General features: G+C 48.2%; 1 protein-coding gene across 4 annotated transcripts in view; it reads left to right on the forward strand.

The window, feature by feature from the left end:
* BTBD16 (BTB domain containing 16) overlaps positions 1–24,861 on the forward strand; it is a 51,356-nt gene extending 26,495 nt beyond the window's left edge. For all 4 annotated transcript variants that reach the window (XM_070470330.1, XM_070470333.1, XM_070470331.1 and 1 more), the window contains 7 exons: positions 4,649–4,768; positions 17,136–17,227; positions 18,115–18,197; positions 19,875–19,952; positions 21,090–21,188; positions 23,018–23,206; positions 24,710–24,861. In XM_070470330.1, coding sequence (XP_070326431.1) covers positions 4,649–4,768; positions 17,136–17,227; positions 18,115–18,197; positions 19,875–19,952; positions 21,090–21,188; positions 23,018–23,206; positions 24,710–24,778 — 730 coding nt within the window. In that variant the 3' untranslated portion in view covers positions 24,779–24,861. The remainder of the gene's footprint in view (positions 1–4,648; positions 4,769–17,135; positions 17,228–18,114; positions 18,198–19,874; positions 19,953–21,089; positions 21,189–23,017; positions 23,207–24,709) is intronic.
* Positions 24,862–25,547: the final 686 nt, after the last annotated feature.

Raw genomic sequence — 25,547 nt, forward strand, 5'->3', positions numbered from 1 at the left:
GGAGAATAATACAGAATACAATTGGGTCCATCTCCTCAAATGAACACATGGTAAAATTTTGTCATAAATTGAGAAATAAAACATCCAACAAAGCAGTAGTCACCTTCCCCAGCCCTCCCCCCACCTCACAGCCCTGTTTTTCATCTTTCCTCTTGTCTTCCTCCCTTCCCTAAAGTCAACCAAGCCACTGTTGTGGATTTGTGTGCATCCAACCCATGAGATTACATGCTTGCTACATATATGTACATGCAAAAATTATGCACAATATGGTTTTGCAAAGGTTTAAATTTCTCGTAGTGATTGTAATATTCTGCTACTATTCACGAACATCATGTGACTTATTCTCTCCATGTTGATTTTTTTTTCCATTTATTTTTATTAGTTGGAGGCTAATTACTTTACAGTATTGTAGTGGTTTTTGCCATACATTGACATGAATCAGCCATGGCTTTACATGTGTTCCCCATCCTGAACTGCCCCCCCCCCACCTCCCTCCCTATCCCATCCCTCTGGGTCGTTCCAGTGCACCAGCCTTGAGCACTTGTCTCATGCATCCAACCTGGACTGGCGATCTGTTTCCATGTTGATATATATGTACTTAACCAGCATTTTTAATTTTAGTTGTATGAGGCTCCAGTGGATGAACAGACAGCAATCTTTTTCATTCCCTTTCTAATGTCTTTTTGTTTGGTTTGGCTTCCTTTTTTGCTAGGACAGTCAGTGCTGCAATGGGTAACCTTGTTCATATTTTCTTGTTCACTTGGACATGGCTTTCCTTGTGGCCTGTATTTGGAAGGAGACATTTAGTGTTTATGTATAGTTTTCTCACACACAAAAAATAGAGGACAATGTCTTGTTAAAGGCACTTTTACACCCATTACATCCCAGTGGCCTCTTGTGAGCCCCTGTAAACACATATAGAGCAACTCAGATGTTCACCTATATTGGAGGGAAGTTTATGATTTCTGTGAGTTCCATCTTGATTCAGATCATCAGAACTCTTAGGTAAATGAAAATATGTTTGAATGTCCTCAGTTGATTATTTCCTGTAGGAACTAATATTTTAGGGTGATGGTTGGATTTCGTCCTAGTGTAAACCCAACTGATACTTGGGTTTCCCAGGTGGCTCAGTGGTAAAGAATCTGCTTGCCAGTGCAGGAGACACAGGTCTGATCCTCGGGTCAGGAAGATCCCCTGGAGGAGGAAATGGCAACACAATTTGGTATTCTTGCCTGGGAAATCCCATGAACAGAGGAACCTGGTAGGCTACAGTCCATAGGGTCGCTAAAGAGTTGGGTGCAACTCGGTAACTAAACGGCAACTGATACTTGGCCTAAAAACCGAGGAGTTTATTTCAACAATTATCCTTCATCATAAATTGTAACCAGGGTACTTATCTGTGGAGTTCTTGATTACTCCCCTTGTGTTGGTAAACCCATCTTTAGTAAGATCTCAAATAACTTTCTGGGGGTGGGGACCTCAAACATGGGTTCTGCAATAGAAGATGGGCTCCCCAGCCCAGCAGCGGTTGGAGTCCTGGCAGAGCTCTTTTTGGGAACCTCGTTCCAGGAGGTTCTGTGAGCTCTCCACTCCTGCCTCACCATTATTGCCCAGACAGTGACAAATTCAGTCCTGTCTGGGCATAGTCAAAGCCCATGCATCTGTAGGTGCCTAAAAATAAAGAATAGGAAAGAGACCGTTCTACTGCATCCAGAAATAGTGGGAGAGGTGGGAAGGTGACATTCCTGCTGCCCTTGGAGTCACGATTGGCTTCTACCCACCATGACCGCTAAAGTGGTGGGTGAAGAGGCTGTGATACATTTTGAAGCCAGGGTACATCTCCATGGTCAGAGACAGAAAATATCAACCGGTTTAAGAAACGTTGCAATGACTCTTTGGAGAACTAAGTCATCAGAGGCTGTGAGAGGAGCTGTTTGGGAAGCAAGCATCCTTTACAGAGCTGCCTTCATGGGCAGCAGCATCCTCTCCACATCCCTTATTTCATGATTTATTCTTTTTTTGTGTGTGTGGTGCACGATATGTGGGATCTTAATTCCCCAACCAGGGATCAAACCCACACCCCCTGCATTGGAAGTGCAGAGTCTTAACCACTGGACCGCCAGGAAAGTCTCCCTTGTTTCTTGTTGAGGTGCCGTGCACGGCTGCAGGCAGTGTGGGCTCTGGAGCCTGGATCCAGCCCCACCACCTAGGGGTGGATCCTTAGGGTTGGAGCTGCTGTCCTCTGAGCCCATTACTGTGTCCAGGCCCTGTGCTAGACAAGCTGTATGTGTGGTCAGCTCAGTATGTCTGTGTGTATGTGTTAGTTGCTCAGTCGTGTCTGATTCTTTGCAGCCCTGTGGACTGTAGCCCACCAGGCTCCTCTGTCCATGGGATTTTCCAGGCAAGGATACTGGAGTGGGTTGCCGTTCCCTTCTACAGACGATCTTCCTGACCCAGGGATCAAACCCTAGTCTTCTGCCTTGCAGCCAAATTCTCTACCATCTGAGGCAGCAGGGAAGTCCAGAGCCAGCAGGGAAGCCCAGTCAGCTCAATATTGGTCCCCCAGAGATGTCGACATCCCAGCCCCTGGAACCTGTGAAAACGTTGGGTTGCACGGCAAAGGGGGATAAAGTTTGCAGATGAGACTAAAGTGGCAGTAGGACAACCTGGAGATGGAGACGTCACCCTGGATTTCCCGGGTGGCCCTAATGGACTCACCAGACTCTTCAGTGTGGGCGAGGGAGGAGGAAGAGTCAACCAGAGGGAGCTTTGAAGATGCTGCGCTGCTGGCTGGAAGGTGAAGGAAGGGGCCATAGGCCAAGGCATGCAGTGGCCTCTAGGAGCTGGAAAGGCAAAGAAACGATTCTCCCCTAGAACCTCAGGAAGGAGCATGGCCACGCCCACACCCTGATCTAAACCCAGTAAGGTTCATTTTGTACTTAGGGATCCTGGAGTGAAAGACTGAAGGCAAAAGGAGAAGGGGGCAGCAGAGGGTGAGGTGGTTAGATAGCATGACCGACTCAATGGACATGAATTTGAGCAAACTCCAGGAGATACTGAAGAACAGGGGAGGCTGGCATGCGGCAGTCCATGAGGTCGCGAGTCAGAAATGAATTAGTGACCGAACAACAACAAATTTGTGTTGTTTTAAGCCACTTGGTCTGTGGCAGCTTATTACAGCGGTGACTGGAAGCTCATACAACTCATACAGACTCACCTCACACAGCCTTCATTGTCCAGTCAGTCTCCTACATACTTCAGGTTTCGAGCTTTCAAAGATGTGAATGTGCATTCATGCATGTCCGGACATAAGTTAGTTCCCGTGCCTGGCCTACGTTGTCACGTGTGTGTACCCTCCATAAGGAATTGTGTTTTTGTGTACTATACTGTACTGTATATGGTACAGTCTCTTTACTTCAAGTCTAGGATGTCTGGAAACAAGCATAAAAGCAGTGGTAAATAGCTAATTGTGTTTGTTGGGTACCTAGGCTAAGTTTGTAGGAAAGTGTGAAAGTCTCAGTCGCTCAGTCATGTCCGACTCTTTCCGACCCCACAGACTGTAGCCCACCTGCTAGGCTCCTCGGCCCATGGAATTTTCTTGGCAAGAATGCTGGAGTGGATTGCCATTCCCTTCTCCAGAGGGTCTTCCCGACCCAGGGATCGAAAGTTTGTTGGACTTAGGAGCAAACTGGACTTCTGAGCTTGCTCTCAGAAAGAACTTTGTGTATGTAGGGGACTTACTGTATCCTCTTAGCAATGCCTGTAATCGCCACGTTACAGATGAGTGAGCTGCAGCTGCAGGGCCGGAAAGCAGCTTGCAAGAGATTCCACAGCCAATTTGGGGCAGAACTGACCCCTGCCCAGGTCTGACCTCAGAACTGTGTGACTCTGGACAAGTTATTCCTCAGTTGGGCCTGGGATTGGAATATGACCAGTGAGGCATTCACCTTGGGTGCAAAGTTTAAGGGACACCGAAAACCTCAGCCACTGAGATAAAGTATATCTTAGTGCAATATTTTACAGTGAAAATTAACATGATGAACCAAATGTTAAATTTTTAAATAAACAGGGTCAGTCTCAGTAATATCCACATCTCTAAAGTGTGAAAGTGTTAGTCACTTAGTCATGTCCGACTCTTTGCGACCCCATGGATTGTAGCCCACCAGACTCCTCTGTCCATGGAATTCTCCAGAACAGGAATACTGGAGTGGGTTGTCATGCCCTTCTCCAGGGGATCTTCCTGACCCAGAGATTGAACCTGGGTCTCCTGCATTGCAGGCAGATTTTTTACTGTCTGAACCACATCTCTGAAAGTAAGGAACATATCCCAACTTTGCAAGCTACTGGGTGGAATTTAATAAAAGGACTTATGGAACCACCTTGAGAACCCTGTCTCCTAGTAGGAGCTCATTCAATGATGGTCATGATTTTACAGCGCACAGCAGGTGGGTGAAGGCTCAGGTTGGCTGAAGATCAAGTCCCAGGCATGCCAGCTGAGTGACCTGAGACTTGGTTTCTCTCTGTGAGTCCACCTACAGACTCAGGGTGGTATCGCCTCCTTCCTGAACTCACTTTCAACTTTTCATTTTCACATGCGCAGCATGGTTTTTGCGACTCAGTGGACTTCTCAATCTTTTGTTTTGGCCAGGTTGTTCACTTTCAGTGAGTTTCACCTTCTGAAAACACTCCTTTTGTGGGTCTACTTGCAGCTCAACAGCAAGACTGAGACATTTCCAATGTACGAAACCGTGTTGATGTTTTTCAGCAGGTAATGTACCTTACTGTTGGTTGACAGATTGTATGTACACTGTTTCTTTGCTTGGAATACCATGGAGGAAGCGTTAGTGATACTGTTTTTCATAGTATCGTTCAGAGGACTTACAATGCAGTTTTCTTATGGGATCTAAGATCATGGGATAACTCTGCACCACTAGGTAACTTTAAAAAGTGTATAATAGGGGTTATGAGATAGTCATGTGTGTCTGTGCCAGGACTATGACAGTCACATGCTCTGTGTCCAGTAAAAGACGTGATACAAAAGGTACTTTTTTCCCTCAGGAAAATTCCCATTCTGTATTGGCCTTGAGTTTTTCATACGTAAAATGTACCTAAATCAGACCAGAGCATGCTGGCTTGTGTTTCACTAGGTAGTAGCATTCCGAATGTTCTGGGCAGATGAAAAAGCATTTGAACTTAAAAAGACTTCATAGCATTCATCTAGCCTCTTAGACTCTCTAAGCTTATAAATTCTAAATCTCAACATTTCAGTGAAAAATGACAATTACAGAAAGAGGGGATATAGGTATACATATAAGTGATTCTCTTTTATACTGCAGAAACTAACATAAAATTGTAAACAACTATACTCTAATAATTTTACTATACTCTGATAATTTTACTATACCCCAATTAATTTTAAAAATGAATAACTATTACAGATTAGGATGGGCACCATTTAAATATGCTTACTAAATGCAGCAATTCTGATTAGTACTTTCTATTTGTAATCTCATTTAATCTACATGGTACTTGGAGCTGGTTTTATTATTCCCATTTTACAGATGAGGAAACTGAGGTGGAGATGACTATCTTGTCAGAGATCATACACATGATAAGGGATAGAGCCTGACTTGAACCCAGACTTGCCAAATGCCAAGAAGCTTCACTTCCCATTCCTGAATGAGAGGGTTCCTCTCTTGTGCATGCTGCAGTTGGTTCAGTAGTGAATCCCTGGGTTGGTGTTTAGAACAATCCTGAGGCTGCTGCTAGGTTCAGCGTTGCTATTAGCCAGTTACTTCAAAACCTGCCTTGCAGTGCTTCTTCTTCCCCTGCCGTGTCCTCCTCTGCCTGTGTTTTCCATCTGTTCGGCCCATTAGCAATGTCAGCTTGGGTAGTACGGGGCCCAGGAACGGGCTGGGGGTGAAGGTGAAAACAGTTACCTATACTGCATCTCTTTGTTGTTGGTTAGTCCCTCAGGCATGTCCAAGCCTTTGTGCCCTGTGGACTGTAGCCCACCAGGCTCCTCTGTCCCTGGGATTTCCCAGGCAAGAATATTGGAGTGGGCTTCCATTTCCTTCTCCAGGGGATCTTCCTGGATCAGGGAGCAAACCCATGTCTCCTACCTTGGCAGGCAGATTCTTTACTGCTGAGTCACCTGGGAACCCCATTGTGTCTTTTTAGCCTCTATTAAAACCTTGTAAATACTCTCATATCATCCAAACTGGTTGCTGAGTGTGATGGTCCTATGGGCAAAGAGAGCGCCGGGAGGATCTACCCTAGATGGACTGTCTTACCTTCATGGGCAGGCTTACCTTCTGTTCCCCACATCAGCAGGGATGGGGGCTTCCAAGCAGGATAAGGTGCATTCAAGGAAGTCAGGAGATTCCTTTCCTTTTGCACAAGTCCATTTAGCAGACAAACACACCTTCCACATATTCATCAGCACGTTGACCTGCTTAAGCCAAGTTTCGTTGGCCTTGTTCTGAAGTAGTTAATCCTTTCCTAGAACATCAGTGCACCACGTCAACTAAAGAGCCCATTTTTTTCCTGTCTCATTATTGGGGGAAAGCAGTATTCATTGCTAGAATGATATGTCCTTGCTTAGCTTCTATATAATTTGCTTTGAACTCGAATGTCTTAAATCCACACCCCCCCAACTCTTTTAATAGCCCAAGAGGCGCTTTTTCCAGTGAGTCATGCACACCAGGAAAAGTCACTACTTGGCACCAGGTTAGCTCTCCTACTGGAAACGTCTAGAACCGGGAGATAGGAAATGAGCTAGAATGTGGGTGATTCATTTCAACTGTTTTTTACTGGGAGAGGAACAAGTGGAAGTGAAGGAGCTGAGGATTCCTGGCCCTGCGCTGGGGTCTCGAAGCTTCCTCCTGCCTGGGGGTGGGTCTCACCGTCATAGCTTCTCCATTCCTCCTGAATCCACACACAGTGATTCCATTTTGATCCTGGACCTCAGCCCTCCATGTGCATTTCTCCGAGGCCCCTGAGCCTGCAGGGATTCCTTGTTGGAAACTGTTCACGTGTTTCCAAATGGCCTCCCTGCCCAACCTGAGCAGTCAGGATGGTATCCTCTACCTGGCGCTGTATTCTCTGACTGCAGGGTGGGAGAGTCCTGCCAGCCTGCCCACCTGCCCTGCATCCCTTCTTCCCTCAGTCCCTCCCCTTCCCTCCGGCAAGCTTGGTGTCCCCTTGGGAGAGAAGACGAGACAGTCTGGACCTCAGATGCTCTTCCCCCTGCTGGTCACCCAGGCTCACCCCCACCCCGGAGGCCCGTGGCCCGTTTTTAGGACTATCGGTGGCTCACCTCCCATCCCAGCTCACTCCCCACCTATGGGTGGAGCACCTATGGGAGCACCATGGGTGCTCCCTGGTCAGTGGTGTCACCTCCCAAATGCGTGTCCTGAGTGTTCATTGAAAGGACTGATGTCGAAGCTGAAATTCCAATACTTTGGCCAACTGGTGCAAAGAACTGACTCATTTGAAAAGACCCTGATGATGGGAAAGATTGAAGGCAGGAGGAGAAGGGGATGACAGAGGATGAGATGGTTGGATGGCATCACCGACTCGATGGACATGAGTTTGAGTAAACTCTGGGAGTTGTTGATGGACAGGGAGGCCTGGTGTGCTGCAGTCCCTGGGGTCGCAAAGAGTTGGACACGACTGAACTGAACTGAACTGAGTCCCCAGACTCCTTAGCCAAGGGATCAGCAGTCGCCCTCCCCAGCACCCCGACTCCAGCCAGCTGTGCCTCCTTTTTTCTGTCCATCTGTGGAGGGGACCCCGTGGGAGCTTCACCCACTGGTTCCTTATGAACAGCTTGGTGGGCACATGCGTTCTGCCTCCCCGATCACGTCATCAGCAGCTTGAAAGGGAGGCTTTGTAATCCTTTATTGTGACCCGTTTACGGGGCACCACGCTGAGCATATAACAGCGTAGGGAATGGTGAGATTCCATCAAACATGCATCAGAGACGTGGGTCTTTCTATGCCGATGCCAGACTCAGAGAACAGCATGTCTGCTGCAACTCAAAATCGGAGGGGTGGCTGATAAATCTCCTTATTTATTTATGTATGTATTTAGGCCACACCCTGAGGCATGTGGGAACTTAGTTCCCCGACCAGGGATGGAGCCCGCGCCCCTTGAAGTGGATAAGAGCAGAGTCTTAACCCCACAACGCTAGGGAAGTCCCTCCATCTTTATTGACTAGTAGGGCCTGTTTGGTGGACTAGACTAGGATGAGTTCTAAGGTTTTCATGAGGCTCAGCGAGTAATAATGTCTCACCAGGCTGGTGATGCCAAAGCAGGACGTGGCAGGCACTGGTGGTGCCCAGGCTCTGTGTTGGCCTGCAGATCTTCAGGGCTGAGCCTTGGAGCAGCTGGCCTGAGGGCTCGGGCTGTCAGAAGGCACCTCCGCTCCCGGGGTGGAGGAGGGAGCCTGCGGGGAGCCATGGTCACCCGGGGCCAGAACTGAGTCACCAGGAGAGCTGAGCTCCACAGTCCAGTGAAGACAGAGGGAGCAGCTAGGCCGGGAAGTTTCCACGGCCCCAGATGGGGACACGCCAGGAGCGTTGAAAGGTGGGGCAGAGGACCAGACCTCGGGAGACAGTACACAGGCCTGGGAATGAGAACCAAGGAAGTTGGCTGTTTGGCCCCATTTTTAAAGTTGCATCTGTTGTTGAAGTTATATACATGACAGAGTGGTTTAAAAGAGCGGTCAGAGTCGACCGTCGCAGTACGGGGACCTCCGCAATGGGACTTTCATAACGTGACAGCGGCAGGACTAGCTGCCTGAATGTCTGACCAGTCCTGAGGCTGAGCTGCACCTCTGGGTTCCAGCTGGGCCAGCGGTGGCCCGGCGTCCAGAAAGGAGGGTTTGGAGCAGCAACTGAACCAAACGGACCAGACACTGCTTTGCTCATCTGTCTTGGCAATGTCTTGAGCTAGGAGGGAAGGTATTTGAGTAGCTAACTCCTTTGGCACCACTGTACCTGCAAATAAAGATGTATGTCCAAGTCTTTTTTACTCACTTGTGGTGTTTTATTCACTATTTTTTTTTTCATTCATTCAACATAATTATTGGACATTTTCTCTATGCCAGGGGCATCAATGGTGGCTCAGAGGGTAAAGAATCTGCCTGCAGTGCAGGAGACCCGGGTTCGATTTCTGGATCCATAAGATGCCCTGGAGAAGGGAATGGCTACCCACTCCAGTATTCTTGCCTGGAGAATTCCATGGACAGAGGAGCCTGGCAGGCTACAGTCCAGGTGGTCACAGAGTTGGACATGACTGAGCGACTAACACTAATGAGGACACCAGTGGAAAGTTAAAGGGGCAATTTATTTGCCCATCACCATGTTTAAGAACATCTTCAAGCTTATTTTCATTTTTGTCTAAATACATCAATGTAAAAAGGGAACATACGCGTGTGTACACTTGTATGCACACACACACACACACATACACACACATGCACAGGCATACAGCTCAGCATCCAAAGCCTGTTTTCCTGGCAGTAGTTAATTTAGAAAAACAAATAGGCTGTCCAGAATTAAATTTAACATTTCCTTGTAAGAAAAACAAAAAGTGTAATCAAAACCGTTGCCTTCATTGGTCCATGGAGGAAAAGTCATCATTTCATTCCACTTAGCAATCTGAGAAGTCCAGGGGAGCTGTAAAGACTCATCCATCGGAAAAGGGCCAGAGACAAATTTTCCACTTTTTTTAAAGTACATTTTTCATCAAAATAGAAAACATACAGTGAAGTTCACAGACCTTAAGTGAATAGCTCAATTAATTTCTGCAAAGTGCACACACCTAATTAGTTAATCACTCACTCCCTCCCACTTTTGCAACCCCAAGAACTATAGCCCACCAGACTCCTCTGTCCATGGATACTGGAATGGGTTGCCATGTCCTCCTCCATGGGATCTTCCCGACCCAGGGATCGAACCTGTGTCTCCTCCATTGCAGGCGATTCTTTACTATCTAAGCCACCAGGGAAGGCCGTAACCAGTGCCCAGACCAAGAAACAGAACTGGACCAGCCCCCTTAATGTGTCTTATCTCAGTCACTACTGCTCTCACACCAAGGTAACAATATCCTGCTTTCTTTAGGAGGCTGTCTTGGCTGCTTTTGAATTTTATACGAATAGAATCTTAGAGCATAGACTTTTCATGTCTGGCTTCTTTTACTCAACAGTATGTCTGTAAAATTTATTCAGGGATGAATGGCCAGGGAGGGTAGGGGCTTACATTTGCAAATTGGTGGTGGAGCTGGGCGAACCTGGGGCGCCTAGTTCTTCAGATACATCCTTTGACTTTGAGATCTTAGAGTTAAGGGCAAGTCATGAACAGACCTGTTATTCTTGTCTTTAGCTGCTTTATTAATCCCTAAATGGGTCCCTCGCAGACACTGCAAGGGTGGATTCCAGCAACCTCACCAGAAGGAGGTCACTGAAAACAGTCAGTGAAGTCAGTTTCCACCCAGTCCCAAATATTAGATTTCCCTGACCTCTGCAGTTAAGTCTTCTCCTTCCTAGTGAAAGTAAAAGTGTGAGTCGCTCAGTCATGTCCAACTCTTTGTGACCCCACGGACTGTAGCCTCTGTCCATAAATTTCTCTAGGGGATCTTCCCAACCCAGGTCTCCTGCGTTGCAGGCAGATTCTTTACCGTCTGAGCCGCCAGGGAAGCTCCTCCTCCTTCCCATGTCCTGTCCGAATCTGACCCAATTTTTACAGAGCTTAAGGATGCTTAAGCTTCCTTAAGACCTCCTCCTGGAAGTCTTCCTGGATCTCACCTGCACACTGGGCAGATTCCTTCTCTCAGATTCTCGCAGAGAGAACAAGAGCATGTGCTGGCTGTGTGTGTGCACCCTGGTCTGACAAACCCAGCACCACCTTCTCACATACACCTCTCGAGAGGAGCCTCCAAGGAGAGCCACCCAGCCATGTCCTGTATCCCTAGTGGCCCAGCCTTCAGGCATCTGGAATGAAATACACTATAATGCTGGGTGCCAGGTCAGGATGATTAATGGATAGTGTTTGCACATGTAACCATGCAGTGTTCATAAAACTGGGCAACCCTGGTGTGAAACTCAGATCTCTATACTGGAACATTCATTTGGAAGTATTCCATGAGTCATGGACATGAAGGTGGTTAAGTTGTTCTCTCTCAGAGTCTCTCCATTAAGCCCTATGCAGGGAGGTTCATATATTTCAAGTCAGAGTTTCTCATGTCCTGACTTTTGTGTTTCTTACCTGTTTGATTTCTTCTCTGACTCTGACCATATGGCTCCCGTTCCCCTTAGCTTGGCTTCCAGGAAACTGAATCTCCCTTCTTTTCAAGGTGCCTACATATCATCGATTCCTATTCCCCACTGCCTTTGCACTTCCCTCACCTGACTTCTTGGCTTTCCACCCAAACTGTGTGTGCCTGCTCAGTCACTCAGTTGTGTCCAACTCTTTTCAACCCAATGGACTGTAGCCCACAGGCTTCTCTGTCCATGGGATTTCTCAGGCAAGAAAGAATATTGGAGTGGGTTTCTATTTTGTACTGCAAGGGATCTTCCCAGCCCAGGGATCAAACCTGCCTCTCTTGCATTCCCAGGGAGATTTTTCACCACTACGCCTGGGAAGTGGGAAGGGAAGCTACCTGGGAAGCCCTTCCACCCAAACTGGGTGAACCGCAAACATCGTCTTCAACCATAAGAGTGGAGACGTTGGAGAACACAAGGAATATGTGTCTGAACGCAGGAGGCCCTTGCAAAGGGCAGTTAGAGTCATTACTAGGTAACATTTCTAGTCTCGGTTTTGCCTTTGGGCAAAGGTCAGGACCGTCTTCATCTTCCTAGTCAAGATGACATTGACTGGTCTCGATAAATGACCAATAGGACTTGGCCTGAAAAATAAGCAGACAGAACCCCATGAGCATTTAGGAAAATTGGCATAGACTAGCTTGGTCTGTGCATGCGTGTGTGTGTGTGTGTGTGTGTGTGTGTGTGCATGCGCGCGCACACATGCACTGGGCTGGAACTGCATTCCTAGAAGTAAGCAGAGGGGTAGGATAGTAGGACTGAGGCTGGTGGGTCGGCAAGGACCAGTTCATTCATCCAGTTAATTCACTTAACATTATTGCAAGCTGGCAGACAGCCAGACACTGCAAAGGGTACCGTGAATATGAGTAAACAGAACGGATGAAAACCCCCATCTTCACAGAGTTGACAATCCAGGCAGCAGAGCCAAACGTATTCCATAAATGAGGTGTGTGTTGAAAGGTGTCGGCCGTGAGTCTGAGTCCCACTACTGCTGTTTGCTGACTGCAGGTTAACAATACTCCCTCCTCAGTCTGACGCAGGTTCATTCTGACTCAAAGCAGAGGCCCAGCACGGCACTTGGCAGGACGCCCTGAATCGCAGTGACATTTGGTGGGTGATGGTGGTGCTGGCGACATTCAGAACTGTTGTTTCTTTACCACACTTTGGTGTCGGGAGCTGAGGGGACCATTTCCTGCTTCTTGGGTTTCAGAAGGCGTCCGGGTCTTCTGCACCGGGTTACCTTTTGGAAAAAAGCCCTTTCCCCTTCTCATCTTGTATTATCGCCCCCAAGTCGGTCATGTATTTCAAACTTCACTTTAAAATATGAAATATTCAAACATTTCTCATAGAGACAAAGTAATTTTTAACACCAGTTTTTTACTGAGGTAAAAAGTACATAACAACATAAAAATGACCATTTTACCCATTTTTATGTGTACATCTCAGGGGCACTACGTACATTCACACTGTCGTACAAGGGTTCCCATCATCCTTCTCCTGAATTTGTTCTTCCTAAACTGAAACTCCATACACAGAAAGCAATAAATCCCCATTCCTCTCTCCCTCCACCCCTGGCAACCAGCATTCTACCTCTGTCTTTGTGAATTTTACTGTTTAGGAACCTCATTTGCTTCCCAGGTTGACTCAGTGGTAAAGAATCCGCCTGCCAAGCAGGAGACACGGGTTCGAACCCTGCGCCAAGAAGATCCCCTGGAGAAGGAAATGGCAACCCACTCCAGTATTCTAGCCTGGAGAATCCTACGGACAGAGGAGCCTGGCAGGCTACAGTCCATGGGGTCTCAAAGAGTCTGACACAATTTAGCTTTTAAACAGCAGCAGGAACCTCATAGAAGTGGAGTCATACAGTATTTGCCCTTTTGTGTCTGGCTTATTTCACTTAGCATAATGTCTTCAAGTTTCATCTGTGCTGTAGCATGCATCAGAATTTTAGAGTGTGCATTTAAAAGGCTAAAATTTGAAGTGCTGTGCTAATGGGGCTCTGAGTCTGAAGGGTAAATGATTCTAACTGATGACAGGATGGAGGAAGTGAGAAGGTCATGGCTGACCACAGCTCTAAAGTGACAACCTGCGCTGGTCTGATGGAGACTTGTCCCCGGCACTGTCTTTCAGGAGGTCAGAAGGAGGGATTTGTCCCCAGTGCCTTGTGAGCAGAACCCAGAGCTGACCTGAGTGTATCTTTCAGTATCAAGGATCTATGAATCATCCTCTCTAAGGGGCTCATGCTCCAAGGGTTTCCAACGACTTTTAAGAGTCAGACACCATAGCCTGAAGCTTTTCTCAGAAACGTTAGTGTGTGCTCAGTCGCTCAGTCGTATCTGACTCTGCGAGCGACCCCATGGACTGTAGCCCACCAGGCTCCTTTGTCCATGGAATTCTCCAGGCAAGAACACTGGAGGGGCTGCCATGCCCTTGCTAACCCCAAAGTGTCTGTACAGACAGAGCTCAGCATCGGGGGAAGCCAGGCCAGCCTTTGATTCCACCGAACAGCCTGTGAAGGGGCTCCGACTGCACAGCCAGCTTCCCCACTTTATGTGACATAAAGAGACTGATGAGTGTGTTCATCCTTGGCCCAGAAAATCCAGGTGCCACCAACCCCCCCAACCTTGACCAGTGGAACTGAATTAGATTGATATGCTCGGGCTGTCTCCAGAAGTCTCGACAGAGTCCTGGCTCTGCTGTGGTCCACCCCCTCAGCTCTAGGGGCAAGATTACGCCCCTTGATTCAAGGGGTTGGACCACTCAGATGTTTGGGGAATTCAGAGAATCAGCAGCGGAGGCCACTGTTTACTTCCTTTGAGGTGGCCTGGAGCTCCGTCGAGTTAGAGGGTGGCAGCCTTGGACAGCAAGGAGATCAAACCAGTCAGTCTTAAAAGATATCAACCCTGAATATTCATTGGAAGGATAATGCTGAAGCTGAAGCTCCAATACTTTGGCCACCTGATTCGAAGAGCTGACTCATTGGAAAAGACCCTGATGCTGGGAAAGACTGAAAGCAGGAAGAGAAGGGAACGTCAGAGGACAAGATGGTTGGATGGCATCACTGGCTCAATGGATATGAGTTTAAGCAAACTCCGGGAGATAGTGAAGGACAGGGAAGCCTGGCATGCTGCAGTTCATGGGGTCACAAAGAGTCAGATACATCTTAGGGACTGAACAGCAACAAGCTGATAATGAATGAATGGCACCAAGAACCTGATCCTGCATTTGACCGGCTCCAGTCCAGGTCTCTTTCCCTGGGAGGAGGAGACGATGGTGGTAATGGTGAGGACCAGAGTACTCTGGTGGAACCAGCAGCTGTGCCCAGTGCTTCACAAGAACTGTCACCTCTACTTCTCCCAGGGAAAGGACATGTGACCATTGTCCCCCGATGGAGAAGGAGATGGAAGCCTGGGGAGGCTAGATCCCATGGCTGATGGCTGGCTGCCCCAGGACTGGAACCTGGTCAGTCTGGCTTAGGGACCCCAAGCATGGCTGGGCAATGGATGAGCTGACTCGTGACCTGGCCAAGTCAGCCCCCGTCAGTGCCTCTTCCTGTGGCACCCCCCCCCCAAAGGGGCCTGTCTCAACAAAACCCTTCCAGAATCCTCTTGGGGAGGTCTGTCCATAGAGGTCCTGGCTGATGGTTGTTAGGTCTGAGTGCCTCTCACAGGAAGCCTCGGGTCCCTCCTTACCCTCCTAGCATCCTTCCCACAAGCTATGGAGTTGGCGCCTGGGGGCTTCTGAGCTGGAGGGGACATCTGTCTTCTAGGCAGTCCTTTCCCATCTGGGCTGAGACCACATTAACCTGCAGCTCCAGCAAGTTCAGCCTGCTCTGGGGCTGCTCTGGGCTGTGGGAGCCCTTGCCGAGAGTACAGGTTTATTCCTCAGAGCACGAAGCCGGACTAGGGGGTTGTGCCATCAGCCCCTTCTTCCCTCCTTGACGCCTGCACCCATCATGATGCCACCCAGCTTCTTCTTCCATTAAATGGTAAGAGAGAGGCAGAGAAGGAAGTGGCATTTAAGTTAGAAAAAGGAGGTAAGCAAGAGTTTTTGTCCAGCTAAGAGGTTCATGTTTCTCGGGGTACTGGCATGGCCCCCACTAGCCCTTACTGCCCTGGGTAATGGAGGGCTTGTTTCAGGATCAATAGCCCTTCACTCCTGGAAGTATCAGCCTTCCTTTATTTATGCCTGGTCCATCCACCCCAGAGATAGGTCCCCAGTGCTTGCATGCTAAGTCGCTTCAGTTGTGTCCGGCTCTGTGTGACCCTATGGACTGTAGCCCGCCAGGTTCCTCTGTCCATAGGATTCTCCAGGCAAGAATACTGTGAAGTGGGTTGCCCTGGCCTCCTCCAGGGGATCTTCCCAGCCCAGGGATCGAACCCTATGTCCCTTACGTCCTCTGCATTGGCGGGCAGGATCTTTACCACTAGCACCACCTGGGAAGCCCAGTGGATTCTAATAAATAGTCATTGAATTTGCATTCACTCACTCGTCTTCGTGTTCCAGCCCCTCTCCCAATGCCTCAGCATCCCTGATATTCTCTCCTGGGACCACTGCCTTGAAGAAGAGTTGAAGAGCCCCAGGAATTCCCAGATCTTGTGAAAACAAATGGTCCCCAGGCAGGGCGGTGGGCACCCCCAGCAGAGGCGGGACACAGAGCCAATGGAGCGTTCAGTCTGGCTGGGACAGGGTGTGATTTGGACACCACTCCTGATTCATGGAAAAATATCCTAAAAGTGCCCTTGGCTGGTCTCATACAGGAACTGACTTGAGGGAACGGCTACGTTTCCAAAGGGACTTGGAAAATTATCCCTTGTTGTCCCGATTGGTGAAAAGTGACTATTTTACAAAGCAAGTTGTTTCAAAACAGGAGTGGATGTGTGTACGTGTCTTTCTCAAGGTGAGTGTGATCTCAGCCCAGCCCTGACGTCAGCCACATGTGGAAATTAACCGAGTTTAGCATTAACAGTGTCGCAGAGCTGATCCTGGAACCAGCTGCTAAAACAAGTTACCCACTCATCTGACCTTGCCTTTTAATTCTACCAGAAAGTGCTTCTTTAAAAACAATTTTATTTAGTTTTGACTGTGCTGGGTCTTCGTTGCTGCACGGGCTTTTCACTTGGGGGCTTCTCACTGCAGGGGTTTCTCTCGTTGCAGAGCACGGGCTCTGGGGCCTTCACGCTTCAGTAGTTGTGGCTAGAGCAGCTCAGCTTTCATGGCACATGGGCTTAGTTGCTCTGTGGCACGTGAGATCCTCCAGAGTCAGGGACAGAACCCGTGTCTCTGGTGTCTCCCGCATTGACAGGCGGATTCTTTACCACCGAGCCACCAGGGAAGTCCCAGAAAATGCTCCTGAAATGCCTCAACTGCCCTTTGGCCAGTTACTCAAGGCACAGGAAGAATCAGCAGCTATGGGTTCAAGTCCTGGCTGAGTCGTTGTTTTTTCCTCTGTAAAATGGAGCCAATGGTTTTAGTCCTGTCTGCCCCATTGAGGAGCTTGTGAGACTCAAGTGAGAAAATGTATCTTGAAACCCTCTGTACAGTCCCATGTGTTCCATCATCATTTAATAAGTATTTGTCAGGCACCCACTATGTGGTACCCAGAGGGATATGTAGCCTTATGTCTCGTTACAACCTCAGTGGCAGCCGCCCTCTGCTTCTGCACTCCCCATCTACCCAAGAGAGAACCAGGCACCATCTACCTCTGGTGGGTGGAATCCCTGGCCTCTGATGCGACTTTCACAAGCCCCAGCCTATTCCAGAAAGGAGGGTTCTGAAAGCCTTTTATCCTCTTTGTCCCTCTGCTAAGCTTCCCCAAGAACTGTTCCTTTCTGGACCGGGACGTGGGACAGAACTTGATCCCGCTCTTCCTTTGCCTGCGTCTGCACAGCATCACCAAAGGTAAGCCCTGCCCATGGGAGGGCGTCCAGGGGAGGCCGTGGGCTGCCCCGCCCCTCAGCACTCCCAGAGAAGCCCACCAGCCGTTTCCAAAAGAATCAGCCGAGGCCGAGATCTGGCTCTATCACTTCCAAGGTGTGTGATTTGGGGAAAGTCACTTAGCCGCCCAGTCTCAGTTTCCTTGTCTGTGAAATGGGGATAATCAAAGCTTCTGTGAAACATGACGATGGATGGAAGGGCCTCAGTGGTTGTGAAAGTGCACTCAGCACGCAGGACTGGGTTGTTGCCAACTAACCAAGTGCCTGGCCTCTTAGTGCGGCAGCCCCTCTGGGTCATTCCCTTGCTCGGTGGGTTGGCAGAAAACTGTGGGTCTGTGCTCCAGGCTAGAGTTTCCTCATCCTTATGCTCTGGGCCCAAGGCAAGGCAGCTGTGACTTGGAAAAAGTGGGCATTCTTGGGGAGTGTGTTTGGGGCAGCCCAGGTGGCCACTCGGCGAGGTTTTTGCATCTGAAAAGACATTGGAGAACTTTTTCAAAGCCATTTCTAGTCATCCAGATTGAATGAGTCACTCTAAGCCCAACAAATGGTTGATGGAGCCCAGATAGATTTGTCCAAATGGCTTCTAGATACTCCAGAAACACTTGTTTATCAGATCTCAATCCTCCTCCTGGGCAGGATTGTGGGTGGGGGGCGGAAGGAGGCTGGCTGTGAACACTTCGGGTGAAAGTGCCTTGAAATGTCTCACTTGGGTCCCGTATGTCTAAGGATGGGATAGGAATGCTCTCCCATCCTCAGCATCCCAGTTTCCTCCTCTTCCCCTCCGTAAACAAGACTTCTGCGGTTCTGTTAGGAATAAATCCATAAAAATGTTCCCTTTGTGCTTCTTCCCAGGCAAGGATCTGGAAGAGCTTAGGTACATAAACTTCTTCCCTGAATCCTGGCTGGTCCGGGTTACCGCCAACCACTACCATGCGGTGAGTCGCCAGCTCAGCAAGGAAACAGTTATCGAGATTTATTGCCTTTGCTTTTTCTGAGGATGTGTTTTACATTTGAAACCTCTGGGCTTCTGAGGTCGGGAAGTATCTGGATCCTTCCCCAGGGGAAGTGGACAGAGCCAAGCCTGGAGGGGAGGAGGGAGGTGACCCTGCCTTGAAGCCCAGGTGTTTAGAGCATCAGCCCTGTTGACCTGAAGAGTCAGGGGCCTTTGGCCACATGGCGCTCCACACTGTGTCCCCTCACAGATGCAAATGTCATGTACTTATTATTGGACATTTTCAAAATGCAGAGAAATTGAAAGAAAGCAAACGCATACCATCAGACCCATCACCCAAAACAACTACTACTAACGTCTCATTGCACATGACCTTCCAGTCTTAAAAAAAAATGCACTTAATGAAATGTTCTTTTATCACCATTTTTAATGGCTGCAAACTTTTTCGCCAAAAGGATGTGCTACAAAACCTAACCCTAACCCTACCACTTGGTGACTGGCCAGTACTACTTGGCCTCTCCTTTGTTGCAGAAAGTCATGGTGTTTCTGATTGTTAACTATTATAAATAGACTGTATGGTGAATGCATTTGCACATGATGGTTTATTTTGACTAAGAATTATTTTCTTATAGGATAATTTGAAGAGTAAAAAATACTGGCCCCAAAAGGAATGTGCTCTTTTGTTCTTGATATATATTAGCAAATTTGGGACCAAATTACTCCTTACCCAGTGATAAATGAGGTGCTTTCCTTTGAGCTCAGCAACATTTTCCTTTTCCATCACTTGTGTCAATTTTGAAGTGAACAGTGGCATTTCATTTTTAATATTCATCCCCTTTGTTACTAGTAAATGTGAGTATTTTTCCATGTGGTGTTTCCCCCTTTGTGAATTGTCCATGCAAACTATTGTGCTTCTTATGTGCTTCCAATCATGCGTTTTCAGAGATGAAGTGGGGCAGTGTTTGAGTTCTGAAGGTTTATGAGTCACTAGTTAAAATTCAATTCAGCTCAACAAATACCTATTGTAATGTGCAAACCACAGAGCTCAGTGGCCCCTGCACAGTAGATAAGGCCTCCATGGAACTGTGCTCTTTGCGGACGTAGCTCTGAACTGTGCTCTGATGGAGCAGAGAAAGAGAGGGGTGACAGAGAAAGAGAGGGGTGACAGAGAAAGAGGGGACAGTCTCGGGGCTGGGGCTGGACTCCTCAGGGAGTCCCCCACCTCCCTCTTCATATCTCCCTGGCCCACACACCTCCTCCCTTTTGCCGTCCACCACCAATGTCATCCTCCTAAAATTTGCTCCCTCCTGACCCCAGCCCTCATGTGGAGCCTGCCATACGGGGCCATACCTGCTCTTGACTTTGTAGCCAAGAATACATTCTGCCTTGTGATTGGGCTCCCAATGAACACATTTTATTTCTCAGCTAAGAAAAAAAAAATGCTGGGGCATTTTTTGTGTCTTCATCTTTGCATCCTGTGAAATCCTTGAGCATGGTACCTGGCTAGCAGGTTTCCAGTAAGTTCTGTGGACTGGATTCATGGGTGAATTTAGGCTCCAGAGACAGAACTCTTTTGAACACAGTGAGGGATGTTGGGATCAATGCAGTGAAGATGTTGGGGAATCAGGTTGCTGGTAAGTGGTGTGTGTTTTCCTTTCAGCTGGAGAATGGGGGCGACATGGCCCACGTGAAAGACCTAAGCACCCAGGCGGTGAGATTCGGACTGCTTTTTAACCAGGTACTGACCGCCGGTCTGAGCAAGGGGAAGGACCATCTCACCTTGTGCTTGGTTAGAGACCTTTGTACAGTGGCCATGGTCAAGTTTTACCTGTGGCAAGACGGCCAAGGCAGAAAAGGAAATTGTAGGTGTCACTCTTAAACACTCGCCACCCCCTCAGGGGTAAAATTCACAAAACGGGGCCCTGGCATAGGCCATTCAGTAACTTGATATACACAGCTATATTGCGCCATGAGGTTGACCAGCTGTCTCAGTTTTCAGGGTTGGAGGCATTTCCCTGGGGATGTAGAACTTTCTGTTCTAAAGCTAGGAAAGACCTGGGCAACCTGGGATGAGTTGGTCATCCTCTTCCCCACAAATATGGTGAGCTGCCAACTGCTCAAGAAGAGATTCCACTCTGAGCCCGTGCTTAAGGTTGCCAGGGTGGCTATTCTGGGCAGCTATTTTGATGGAGCCCAGACTCAAACCAGCTGTGAGTTGGGAGCTCAGGTGCAAAGCACCTGGGGGCTCAGCCACCAGAGGAATTTAAGGGGCTGGGAGCTGCACTGTCTTGGGCTCCCTTGACAGGCATGATTCTCCAAGAAATGGCTGCAACCTTCCATCTTCACTAAAGCCACCCAAGAAGTGCTCCCAAAAGTGTTCGTATTTTAGGGGGTTGGCACCCTGAATCTGTCTTCAGATACTGTCCCCTGGGTCAAGCCTGGATGGGCTGGGTCCAGCCCCTTGTTTGCAGAGATCTGTCCAAGTGGACAGACTGCAGACAGCAGTGGCCAGGACACCCTGCAATGCATGTGGGCATGGAGGGTCTCTTAGGGCCACTGAATTGTAGCAGAACACTCTGTTTTAAAGGTCAGCAGACCGAGGGTCATCCGAGAACATGCTTAACTCATTCTTCTCCCCACTAAGGGGCATGCAGAGCGAAAAGTATAGCCCCTGAGTGCCGACCTGTAAAGATTTGTGACGTCACTACAGTTTGTCTTTTCTTCTCCTTCCTAGGTTAACATTGTTGTCATGTTTTAAGTCACAAATTAGTCCCTTTAGTCTTTGCATCTAGAATTGGTTTTGCTATGTCCTCTTCCCTTTGAATACTGAAGATTTTTTCCCCTGTCACTTTGTTGCTTACCTTTCCTCATTTAGGAGTATACAACACATTCAAAAGTGATTACCATATATGGATTCTTCTTTGAGATAAAAGGAGTCAAGCATGACACTACCTCCTATAGTTTTCATATGCAGGTAAGGAGGACAGAGCGTAGGAGAGGTTTGTCTCTGAAACAGCCTTTGAGATTCAGTCGATTCATATTGAATTAATAATAATTGATTAAACATGAATTGCTAATCCATTTGGAATGTGTTGTAGGCCTGGTGTTAATCAGGCTGATAGGTGTGATGTCATTTGATTTTTGCAACAACGTTGTGAGGTTGCTGCTATTAGCCCATTTAATGGATGAGGATCTCAAAACTGAATGTCTTCATGTTTGTATGGCTTCCACTGCTAAGGCCAGGGTTAAGTGCTAGTCCTCTGAAACCACATCTGGAGCTCAGTTCATTTTCTTTCTTTTTTTATTTTAAGGATTTTTTTATATGGACCATTTTAAAATTCTTTATTAAATTTGTTACAATATTGTTTCTGTTTCTGTTTTGGTTTTTTGGCCATAAGGCATGTAGGATCTTAGCTTCCCAACCAGGGATCGAACCCATATCCCCTGCATTGGAAGGCGAAATCTTAACCACTGGACTGCCAGGAAAATCTTTCAACTTGTTTTCAATTTGTACATGCTGGGTGATGTTTTACAGGTGGGCCTTCTTTCATGGAGGTAGCCCGTAGTGCCTGTAAAGACAGAGGGAATGGTCTTGTTTAGGGTGGCAAAGCGGAGCTGTGGGCAGGACCCTGGAGGAGTCAGGAGGGCTAAGGCCTTCACTTCCAAGCTCCTGCTGGACTATGAGGAGAGGCAGGTGAGCTGGCCTTCAGAGTCGAGACTGAATTAAAACTGCCTGGTGAGCTGTATGATCCTGGTGAGCCCAGGAAACTCCTAAGTTCCGCTCCCCCGAACTTTAAGACGGAGAAGATACTATGACCTACCTCCCTAGGTTGTTGTGAGTATTAAATGTGTTAAATTGTGCAAGCAACTTGGAACAGGGCCCCGATGATGATGGTGACAACTCTGATGGTGGACCCTTATGCTCCACTTAGGATTTGATTAGAAGTCTCGTAAACTTTAAGCTCCTTGAGAAACCGTATCTTTGATTTTACCATGTCTCTTTAAAGTGTATTTATTCCCAGCTGCATTGAGTCTTCATTGCTGTGAGAGAGCCTCCTCTGGCTGCAGCGTGCGGCTTTCTCAGTGAGTGACTGGTTACGGAGCGCGGGTTCTAGGGTGTTCAGGCTTCAGTAGTGGTGGCGCATGGGCTTAGTTGCCCCGTGGCATGAGGGATCATTCCAGACCAGGAATCAAACCCTTGTCCCCTTCATTGGCAGGCAGATTCTTAACCAGTGGCCCACCAGGGAAGCTCTACCATATCTATTACCCCTGCCAATCACAGTATCAAGAAGGTAGGGGTGGTACATTTGGATCATGAATGGATACATGAATGAGAATCCTGGGTTTGCTTCCAGCTTAGCCACACCTCTTTATGTGTCCTTGAGTGGGTCACATCTCTTCCTTGGGCCAGTCCTTGGTCTTGAGTGACTCAGGCATTTCCATCCATAATGGATTTTACTGGATGGAAGAGATGAATTATTTAACAGTAGTCAAAGTGCTCATATGAATACTATGTCGGCTTTTAAATTCTGGCAAAGCCATGTGAAGACCTTCCAATTCAATACAGATTGACTTCCTGGCATTTTCCGGAGTTATCCAAACCCCAGTCCATCGGCCATTACTCATGGTGAGGGTTCAAATGCCAACTGACTCAGCAGCAAGTGTGCTCAGGAAATGGGGTCATGGGGAAATGCTTGCTCCCTGCACACATCAGACAGGAGGGCTGAGGTGCCAGGAACCAGGTTTCGCTGACTCTGGGTCACCAGTTTCAGTCCCACCTAAGGCGGGTCCCCCTTCTTGCAGAGAATAAGGCACACTGACTTGGAATGTGCCTCAGCGGTCTATGAGAACACTCCCATCAGCCTGAGAGCAGAACGCCTGGTAACGTACGAGATCAGAGCCCAGACCCTGGTGGATGGCAAGTGGCAAGAGTTCAGGACGAACCAGATCACGCAGAAGTTCGGGTTGGTCAAGCCATCCTGCAAAAGTCAAGTGAGTTCTCATCTTTTCTCTCTGGTTTCTCTTTCTGCTCTTTCTCTCCCCTCCGCACCTTTTTTGGGATCACTGACTTTACATCTCCAGTGATCTACACGTGAAGTTTGTTAGGTTTTTAAAGGATTATCACAGCTCCAAATAACGCTAAAGAGAAACCTCCTAGAATGTAACCTGGGCATACTGAAAACTTTATAAGTCAAACCAGACTGCTTGATTTGGGTCACACCAGGTCCTTTCTCCAGCTTCTCCAGTGGCTCAGTGATAAAGAATCTGCCGGCAGTGCAGAAGATGCAGGAGCCATGTGTTCGATCCCTGGGTCAGGAAGATCTCCTGGAGGTGGGCATAGCACACTCCAGTATTCTTGCCTGGAGAACCCCATGGACAGAGGAGCCTGGTGGGCTTCAGTCCACAGGGTCGAAAAGAGTCAGACACGACTGAAGCAGCTGAGCATGCATGCATTCAGGTCCTTTTTATAAATATGGAAGGATACTTTTAGGGGGAGGAGGGATGTTTGGTGGAGGGTATTTGCTGCTAGCACCTCCACTCTTGCCTGAACTTCACCTGTCACTTCCACCAAAATCCACGGCCCAGCCCACCTGCCCATTGCTCATCCGAGGAGAACTGAGGTCATCTGCCTCAATGGGTTGCCCCAGCATCCAGGTTGATTCAGTACCTGGCTTTACTCCTGACGACTGCAGTCCAGAAACTGCCGGAGAGCCTGTCTGCAGTGCTGGGAGGCTGTGAATCCAAGCCCTCACTGCCCTGCAGAGAATGGGTGTGTATGTGCACACCAGTCCTGGCTGCAGTCAGAATCACCTGGTCCTTTGCAAAGTCCCCAGGTCTGAGTGCCTCCCAGACTTGACCACTTCTCCTGTGCGGGGGGAGGGACCCAGGAATTAGTATTTTTCAAAGCTTCTCAAGTTATTCTCTATGATGTTAGAAATCAGAATAGCAATTTCCTTGTGCAGGCGGGAGGCAGGAGGAGAAGGGGACGACAGAGGATGAGATGGTTGGGTGGCATCATCTGACTCGATGGTCATGAGTTTGAGTAAACTCTGGGAGTTGGTGATGGACAGGGAGGCCTGGCGTGCTGCAGTCCATGGGGTCGCAAAGAGTCAGACACGACTGAGCAACTGAACTGAACTGTGGAGGCGGGAGCAGGGAGAGCTGGAATGTTGACCAGGAGGGGCTATGAGAGAGATTTCAGAAGGAGCTGAAATGTTCTTTATAATGATCAGGATGGTGACCACACAGGAGTGCTCACCTGGGAAAATCCATCAAGATGTATCCTTAAGTTTGGTGCACTGTTTTGTATTCAAGTTAGACTTAATTTTTTCAAGTTTGCTTTAAAAACTTTCCCTACGTGATTCTTGGTGTGCAGCCAGAGTTGAGAATGAAGCACCTTACACAGTTGCTAGGCCTTCCTCTTTTCAACCCTTCTAGAGGGTGTTTGCATTTGTCCTAAAAGTTTCATTTGCTTTGTTTTGTTTCATCTTTTAGGCCTTGAAAATCCAGACTGTGGGCATCCCTATCTATGCAAGTTTTTCATTCATCTTCTCATTATCTTAACAGTTTTCAGAAGAATTTCTTCCACTGGTCCACATAAGAAGAAATAAAATAACATTAAAGAGACTGCTCAAATATTCAGCTGACTCTCCTAGTTAGCAATGATTGCGTTAGCACTTTTGTTCGCTGTCTTGGTCTGTTGGGCTGCTATAACAACCCACCGCAGACTGTGAGGGCGGGGGGCTTATAAACAACAGAACTTGATTACTCACAGTCTGGAGGCTGGAAGTGCAAGATCAAGAGGCCTGCAGATTCTGCATGCTGTCTGGCGAGAACTTGCTTTCTGGTTCATAGACGGCTGTCTTCTCCTCGTGTCCTCACGTGGTGGAGGGGTAGGGAGCTCTCTGGGGCCTCTTTTAATGAGGGCACTGATCCCACAGAGAGGGCCTTGCCCTCATGACCTATTCACCTCCCAGAGGCCCTACTTCCTAATGAGATTACCTTGGGAGGTTAGAATTCAACACATGAATTCTGGGGAGACACATTCAAGCTATAGCACTCACATTTGTGTTGTTTGAGGATGGAAAGTACCAGAGCCATGAGTCTGTTGCCATCATTGACCCCAAAACTCCCTGAGTCCAGCCCTGACTTGATTACATTCAGGAGCACTCTGATGGGAGCACCAGCAGTAACAACATAGTCCAGCGGGGAGCTGCAGGGCTCCCCCTTTCATGATGCATTCTCTGCCTGCTACACAGAACAATGTACCTGACCATTGACCCTGGCAGAAGAAGAGGTAGGAAGGGAAGCCAGTAATTATAAGGTATGGAGT

The sequence above is a fragment of the Odocoileus virginianus genome, chromosome 7 (genome assembly GCF_023699985.2).
Source record: "Odocoileus virginianus isolate 20LAN1187 ecotype Illinois chromosome 7, Ovbor_1.2, whole genome shotgun sequence".
Taxonomy (NCBI): domain Eukaryota; kingdom Metazoa; phylum Chordata; class Mammalia; order Artiodactyla; family Cervidae; genus Odocoileus; species Odocoileus virginianus.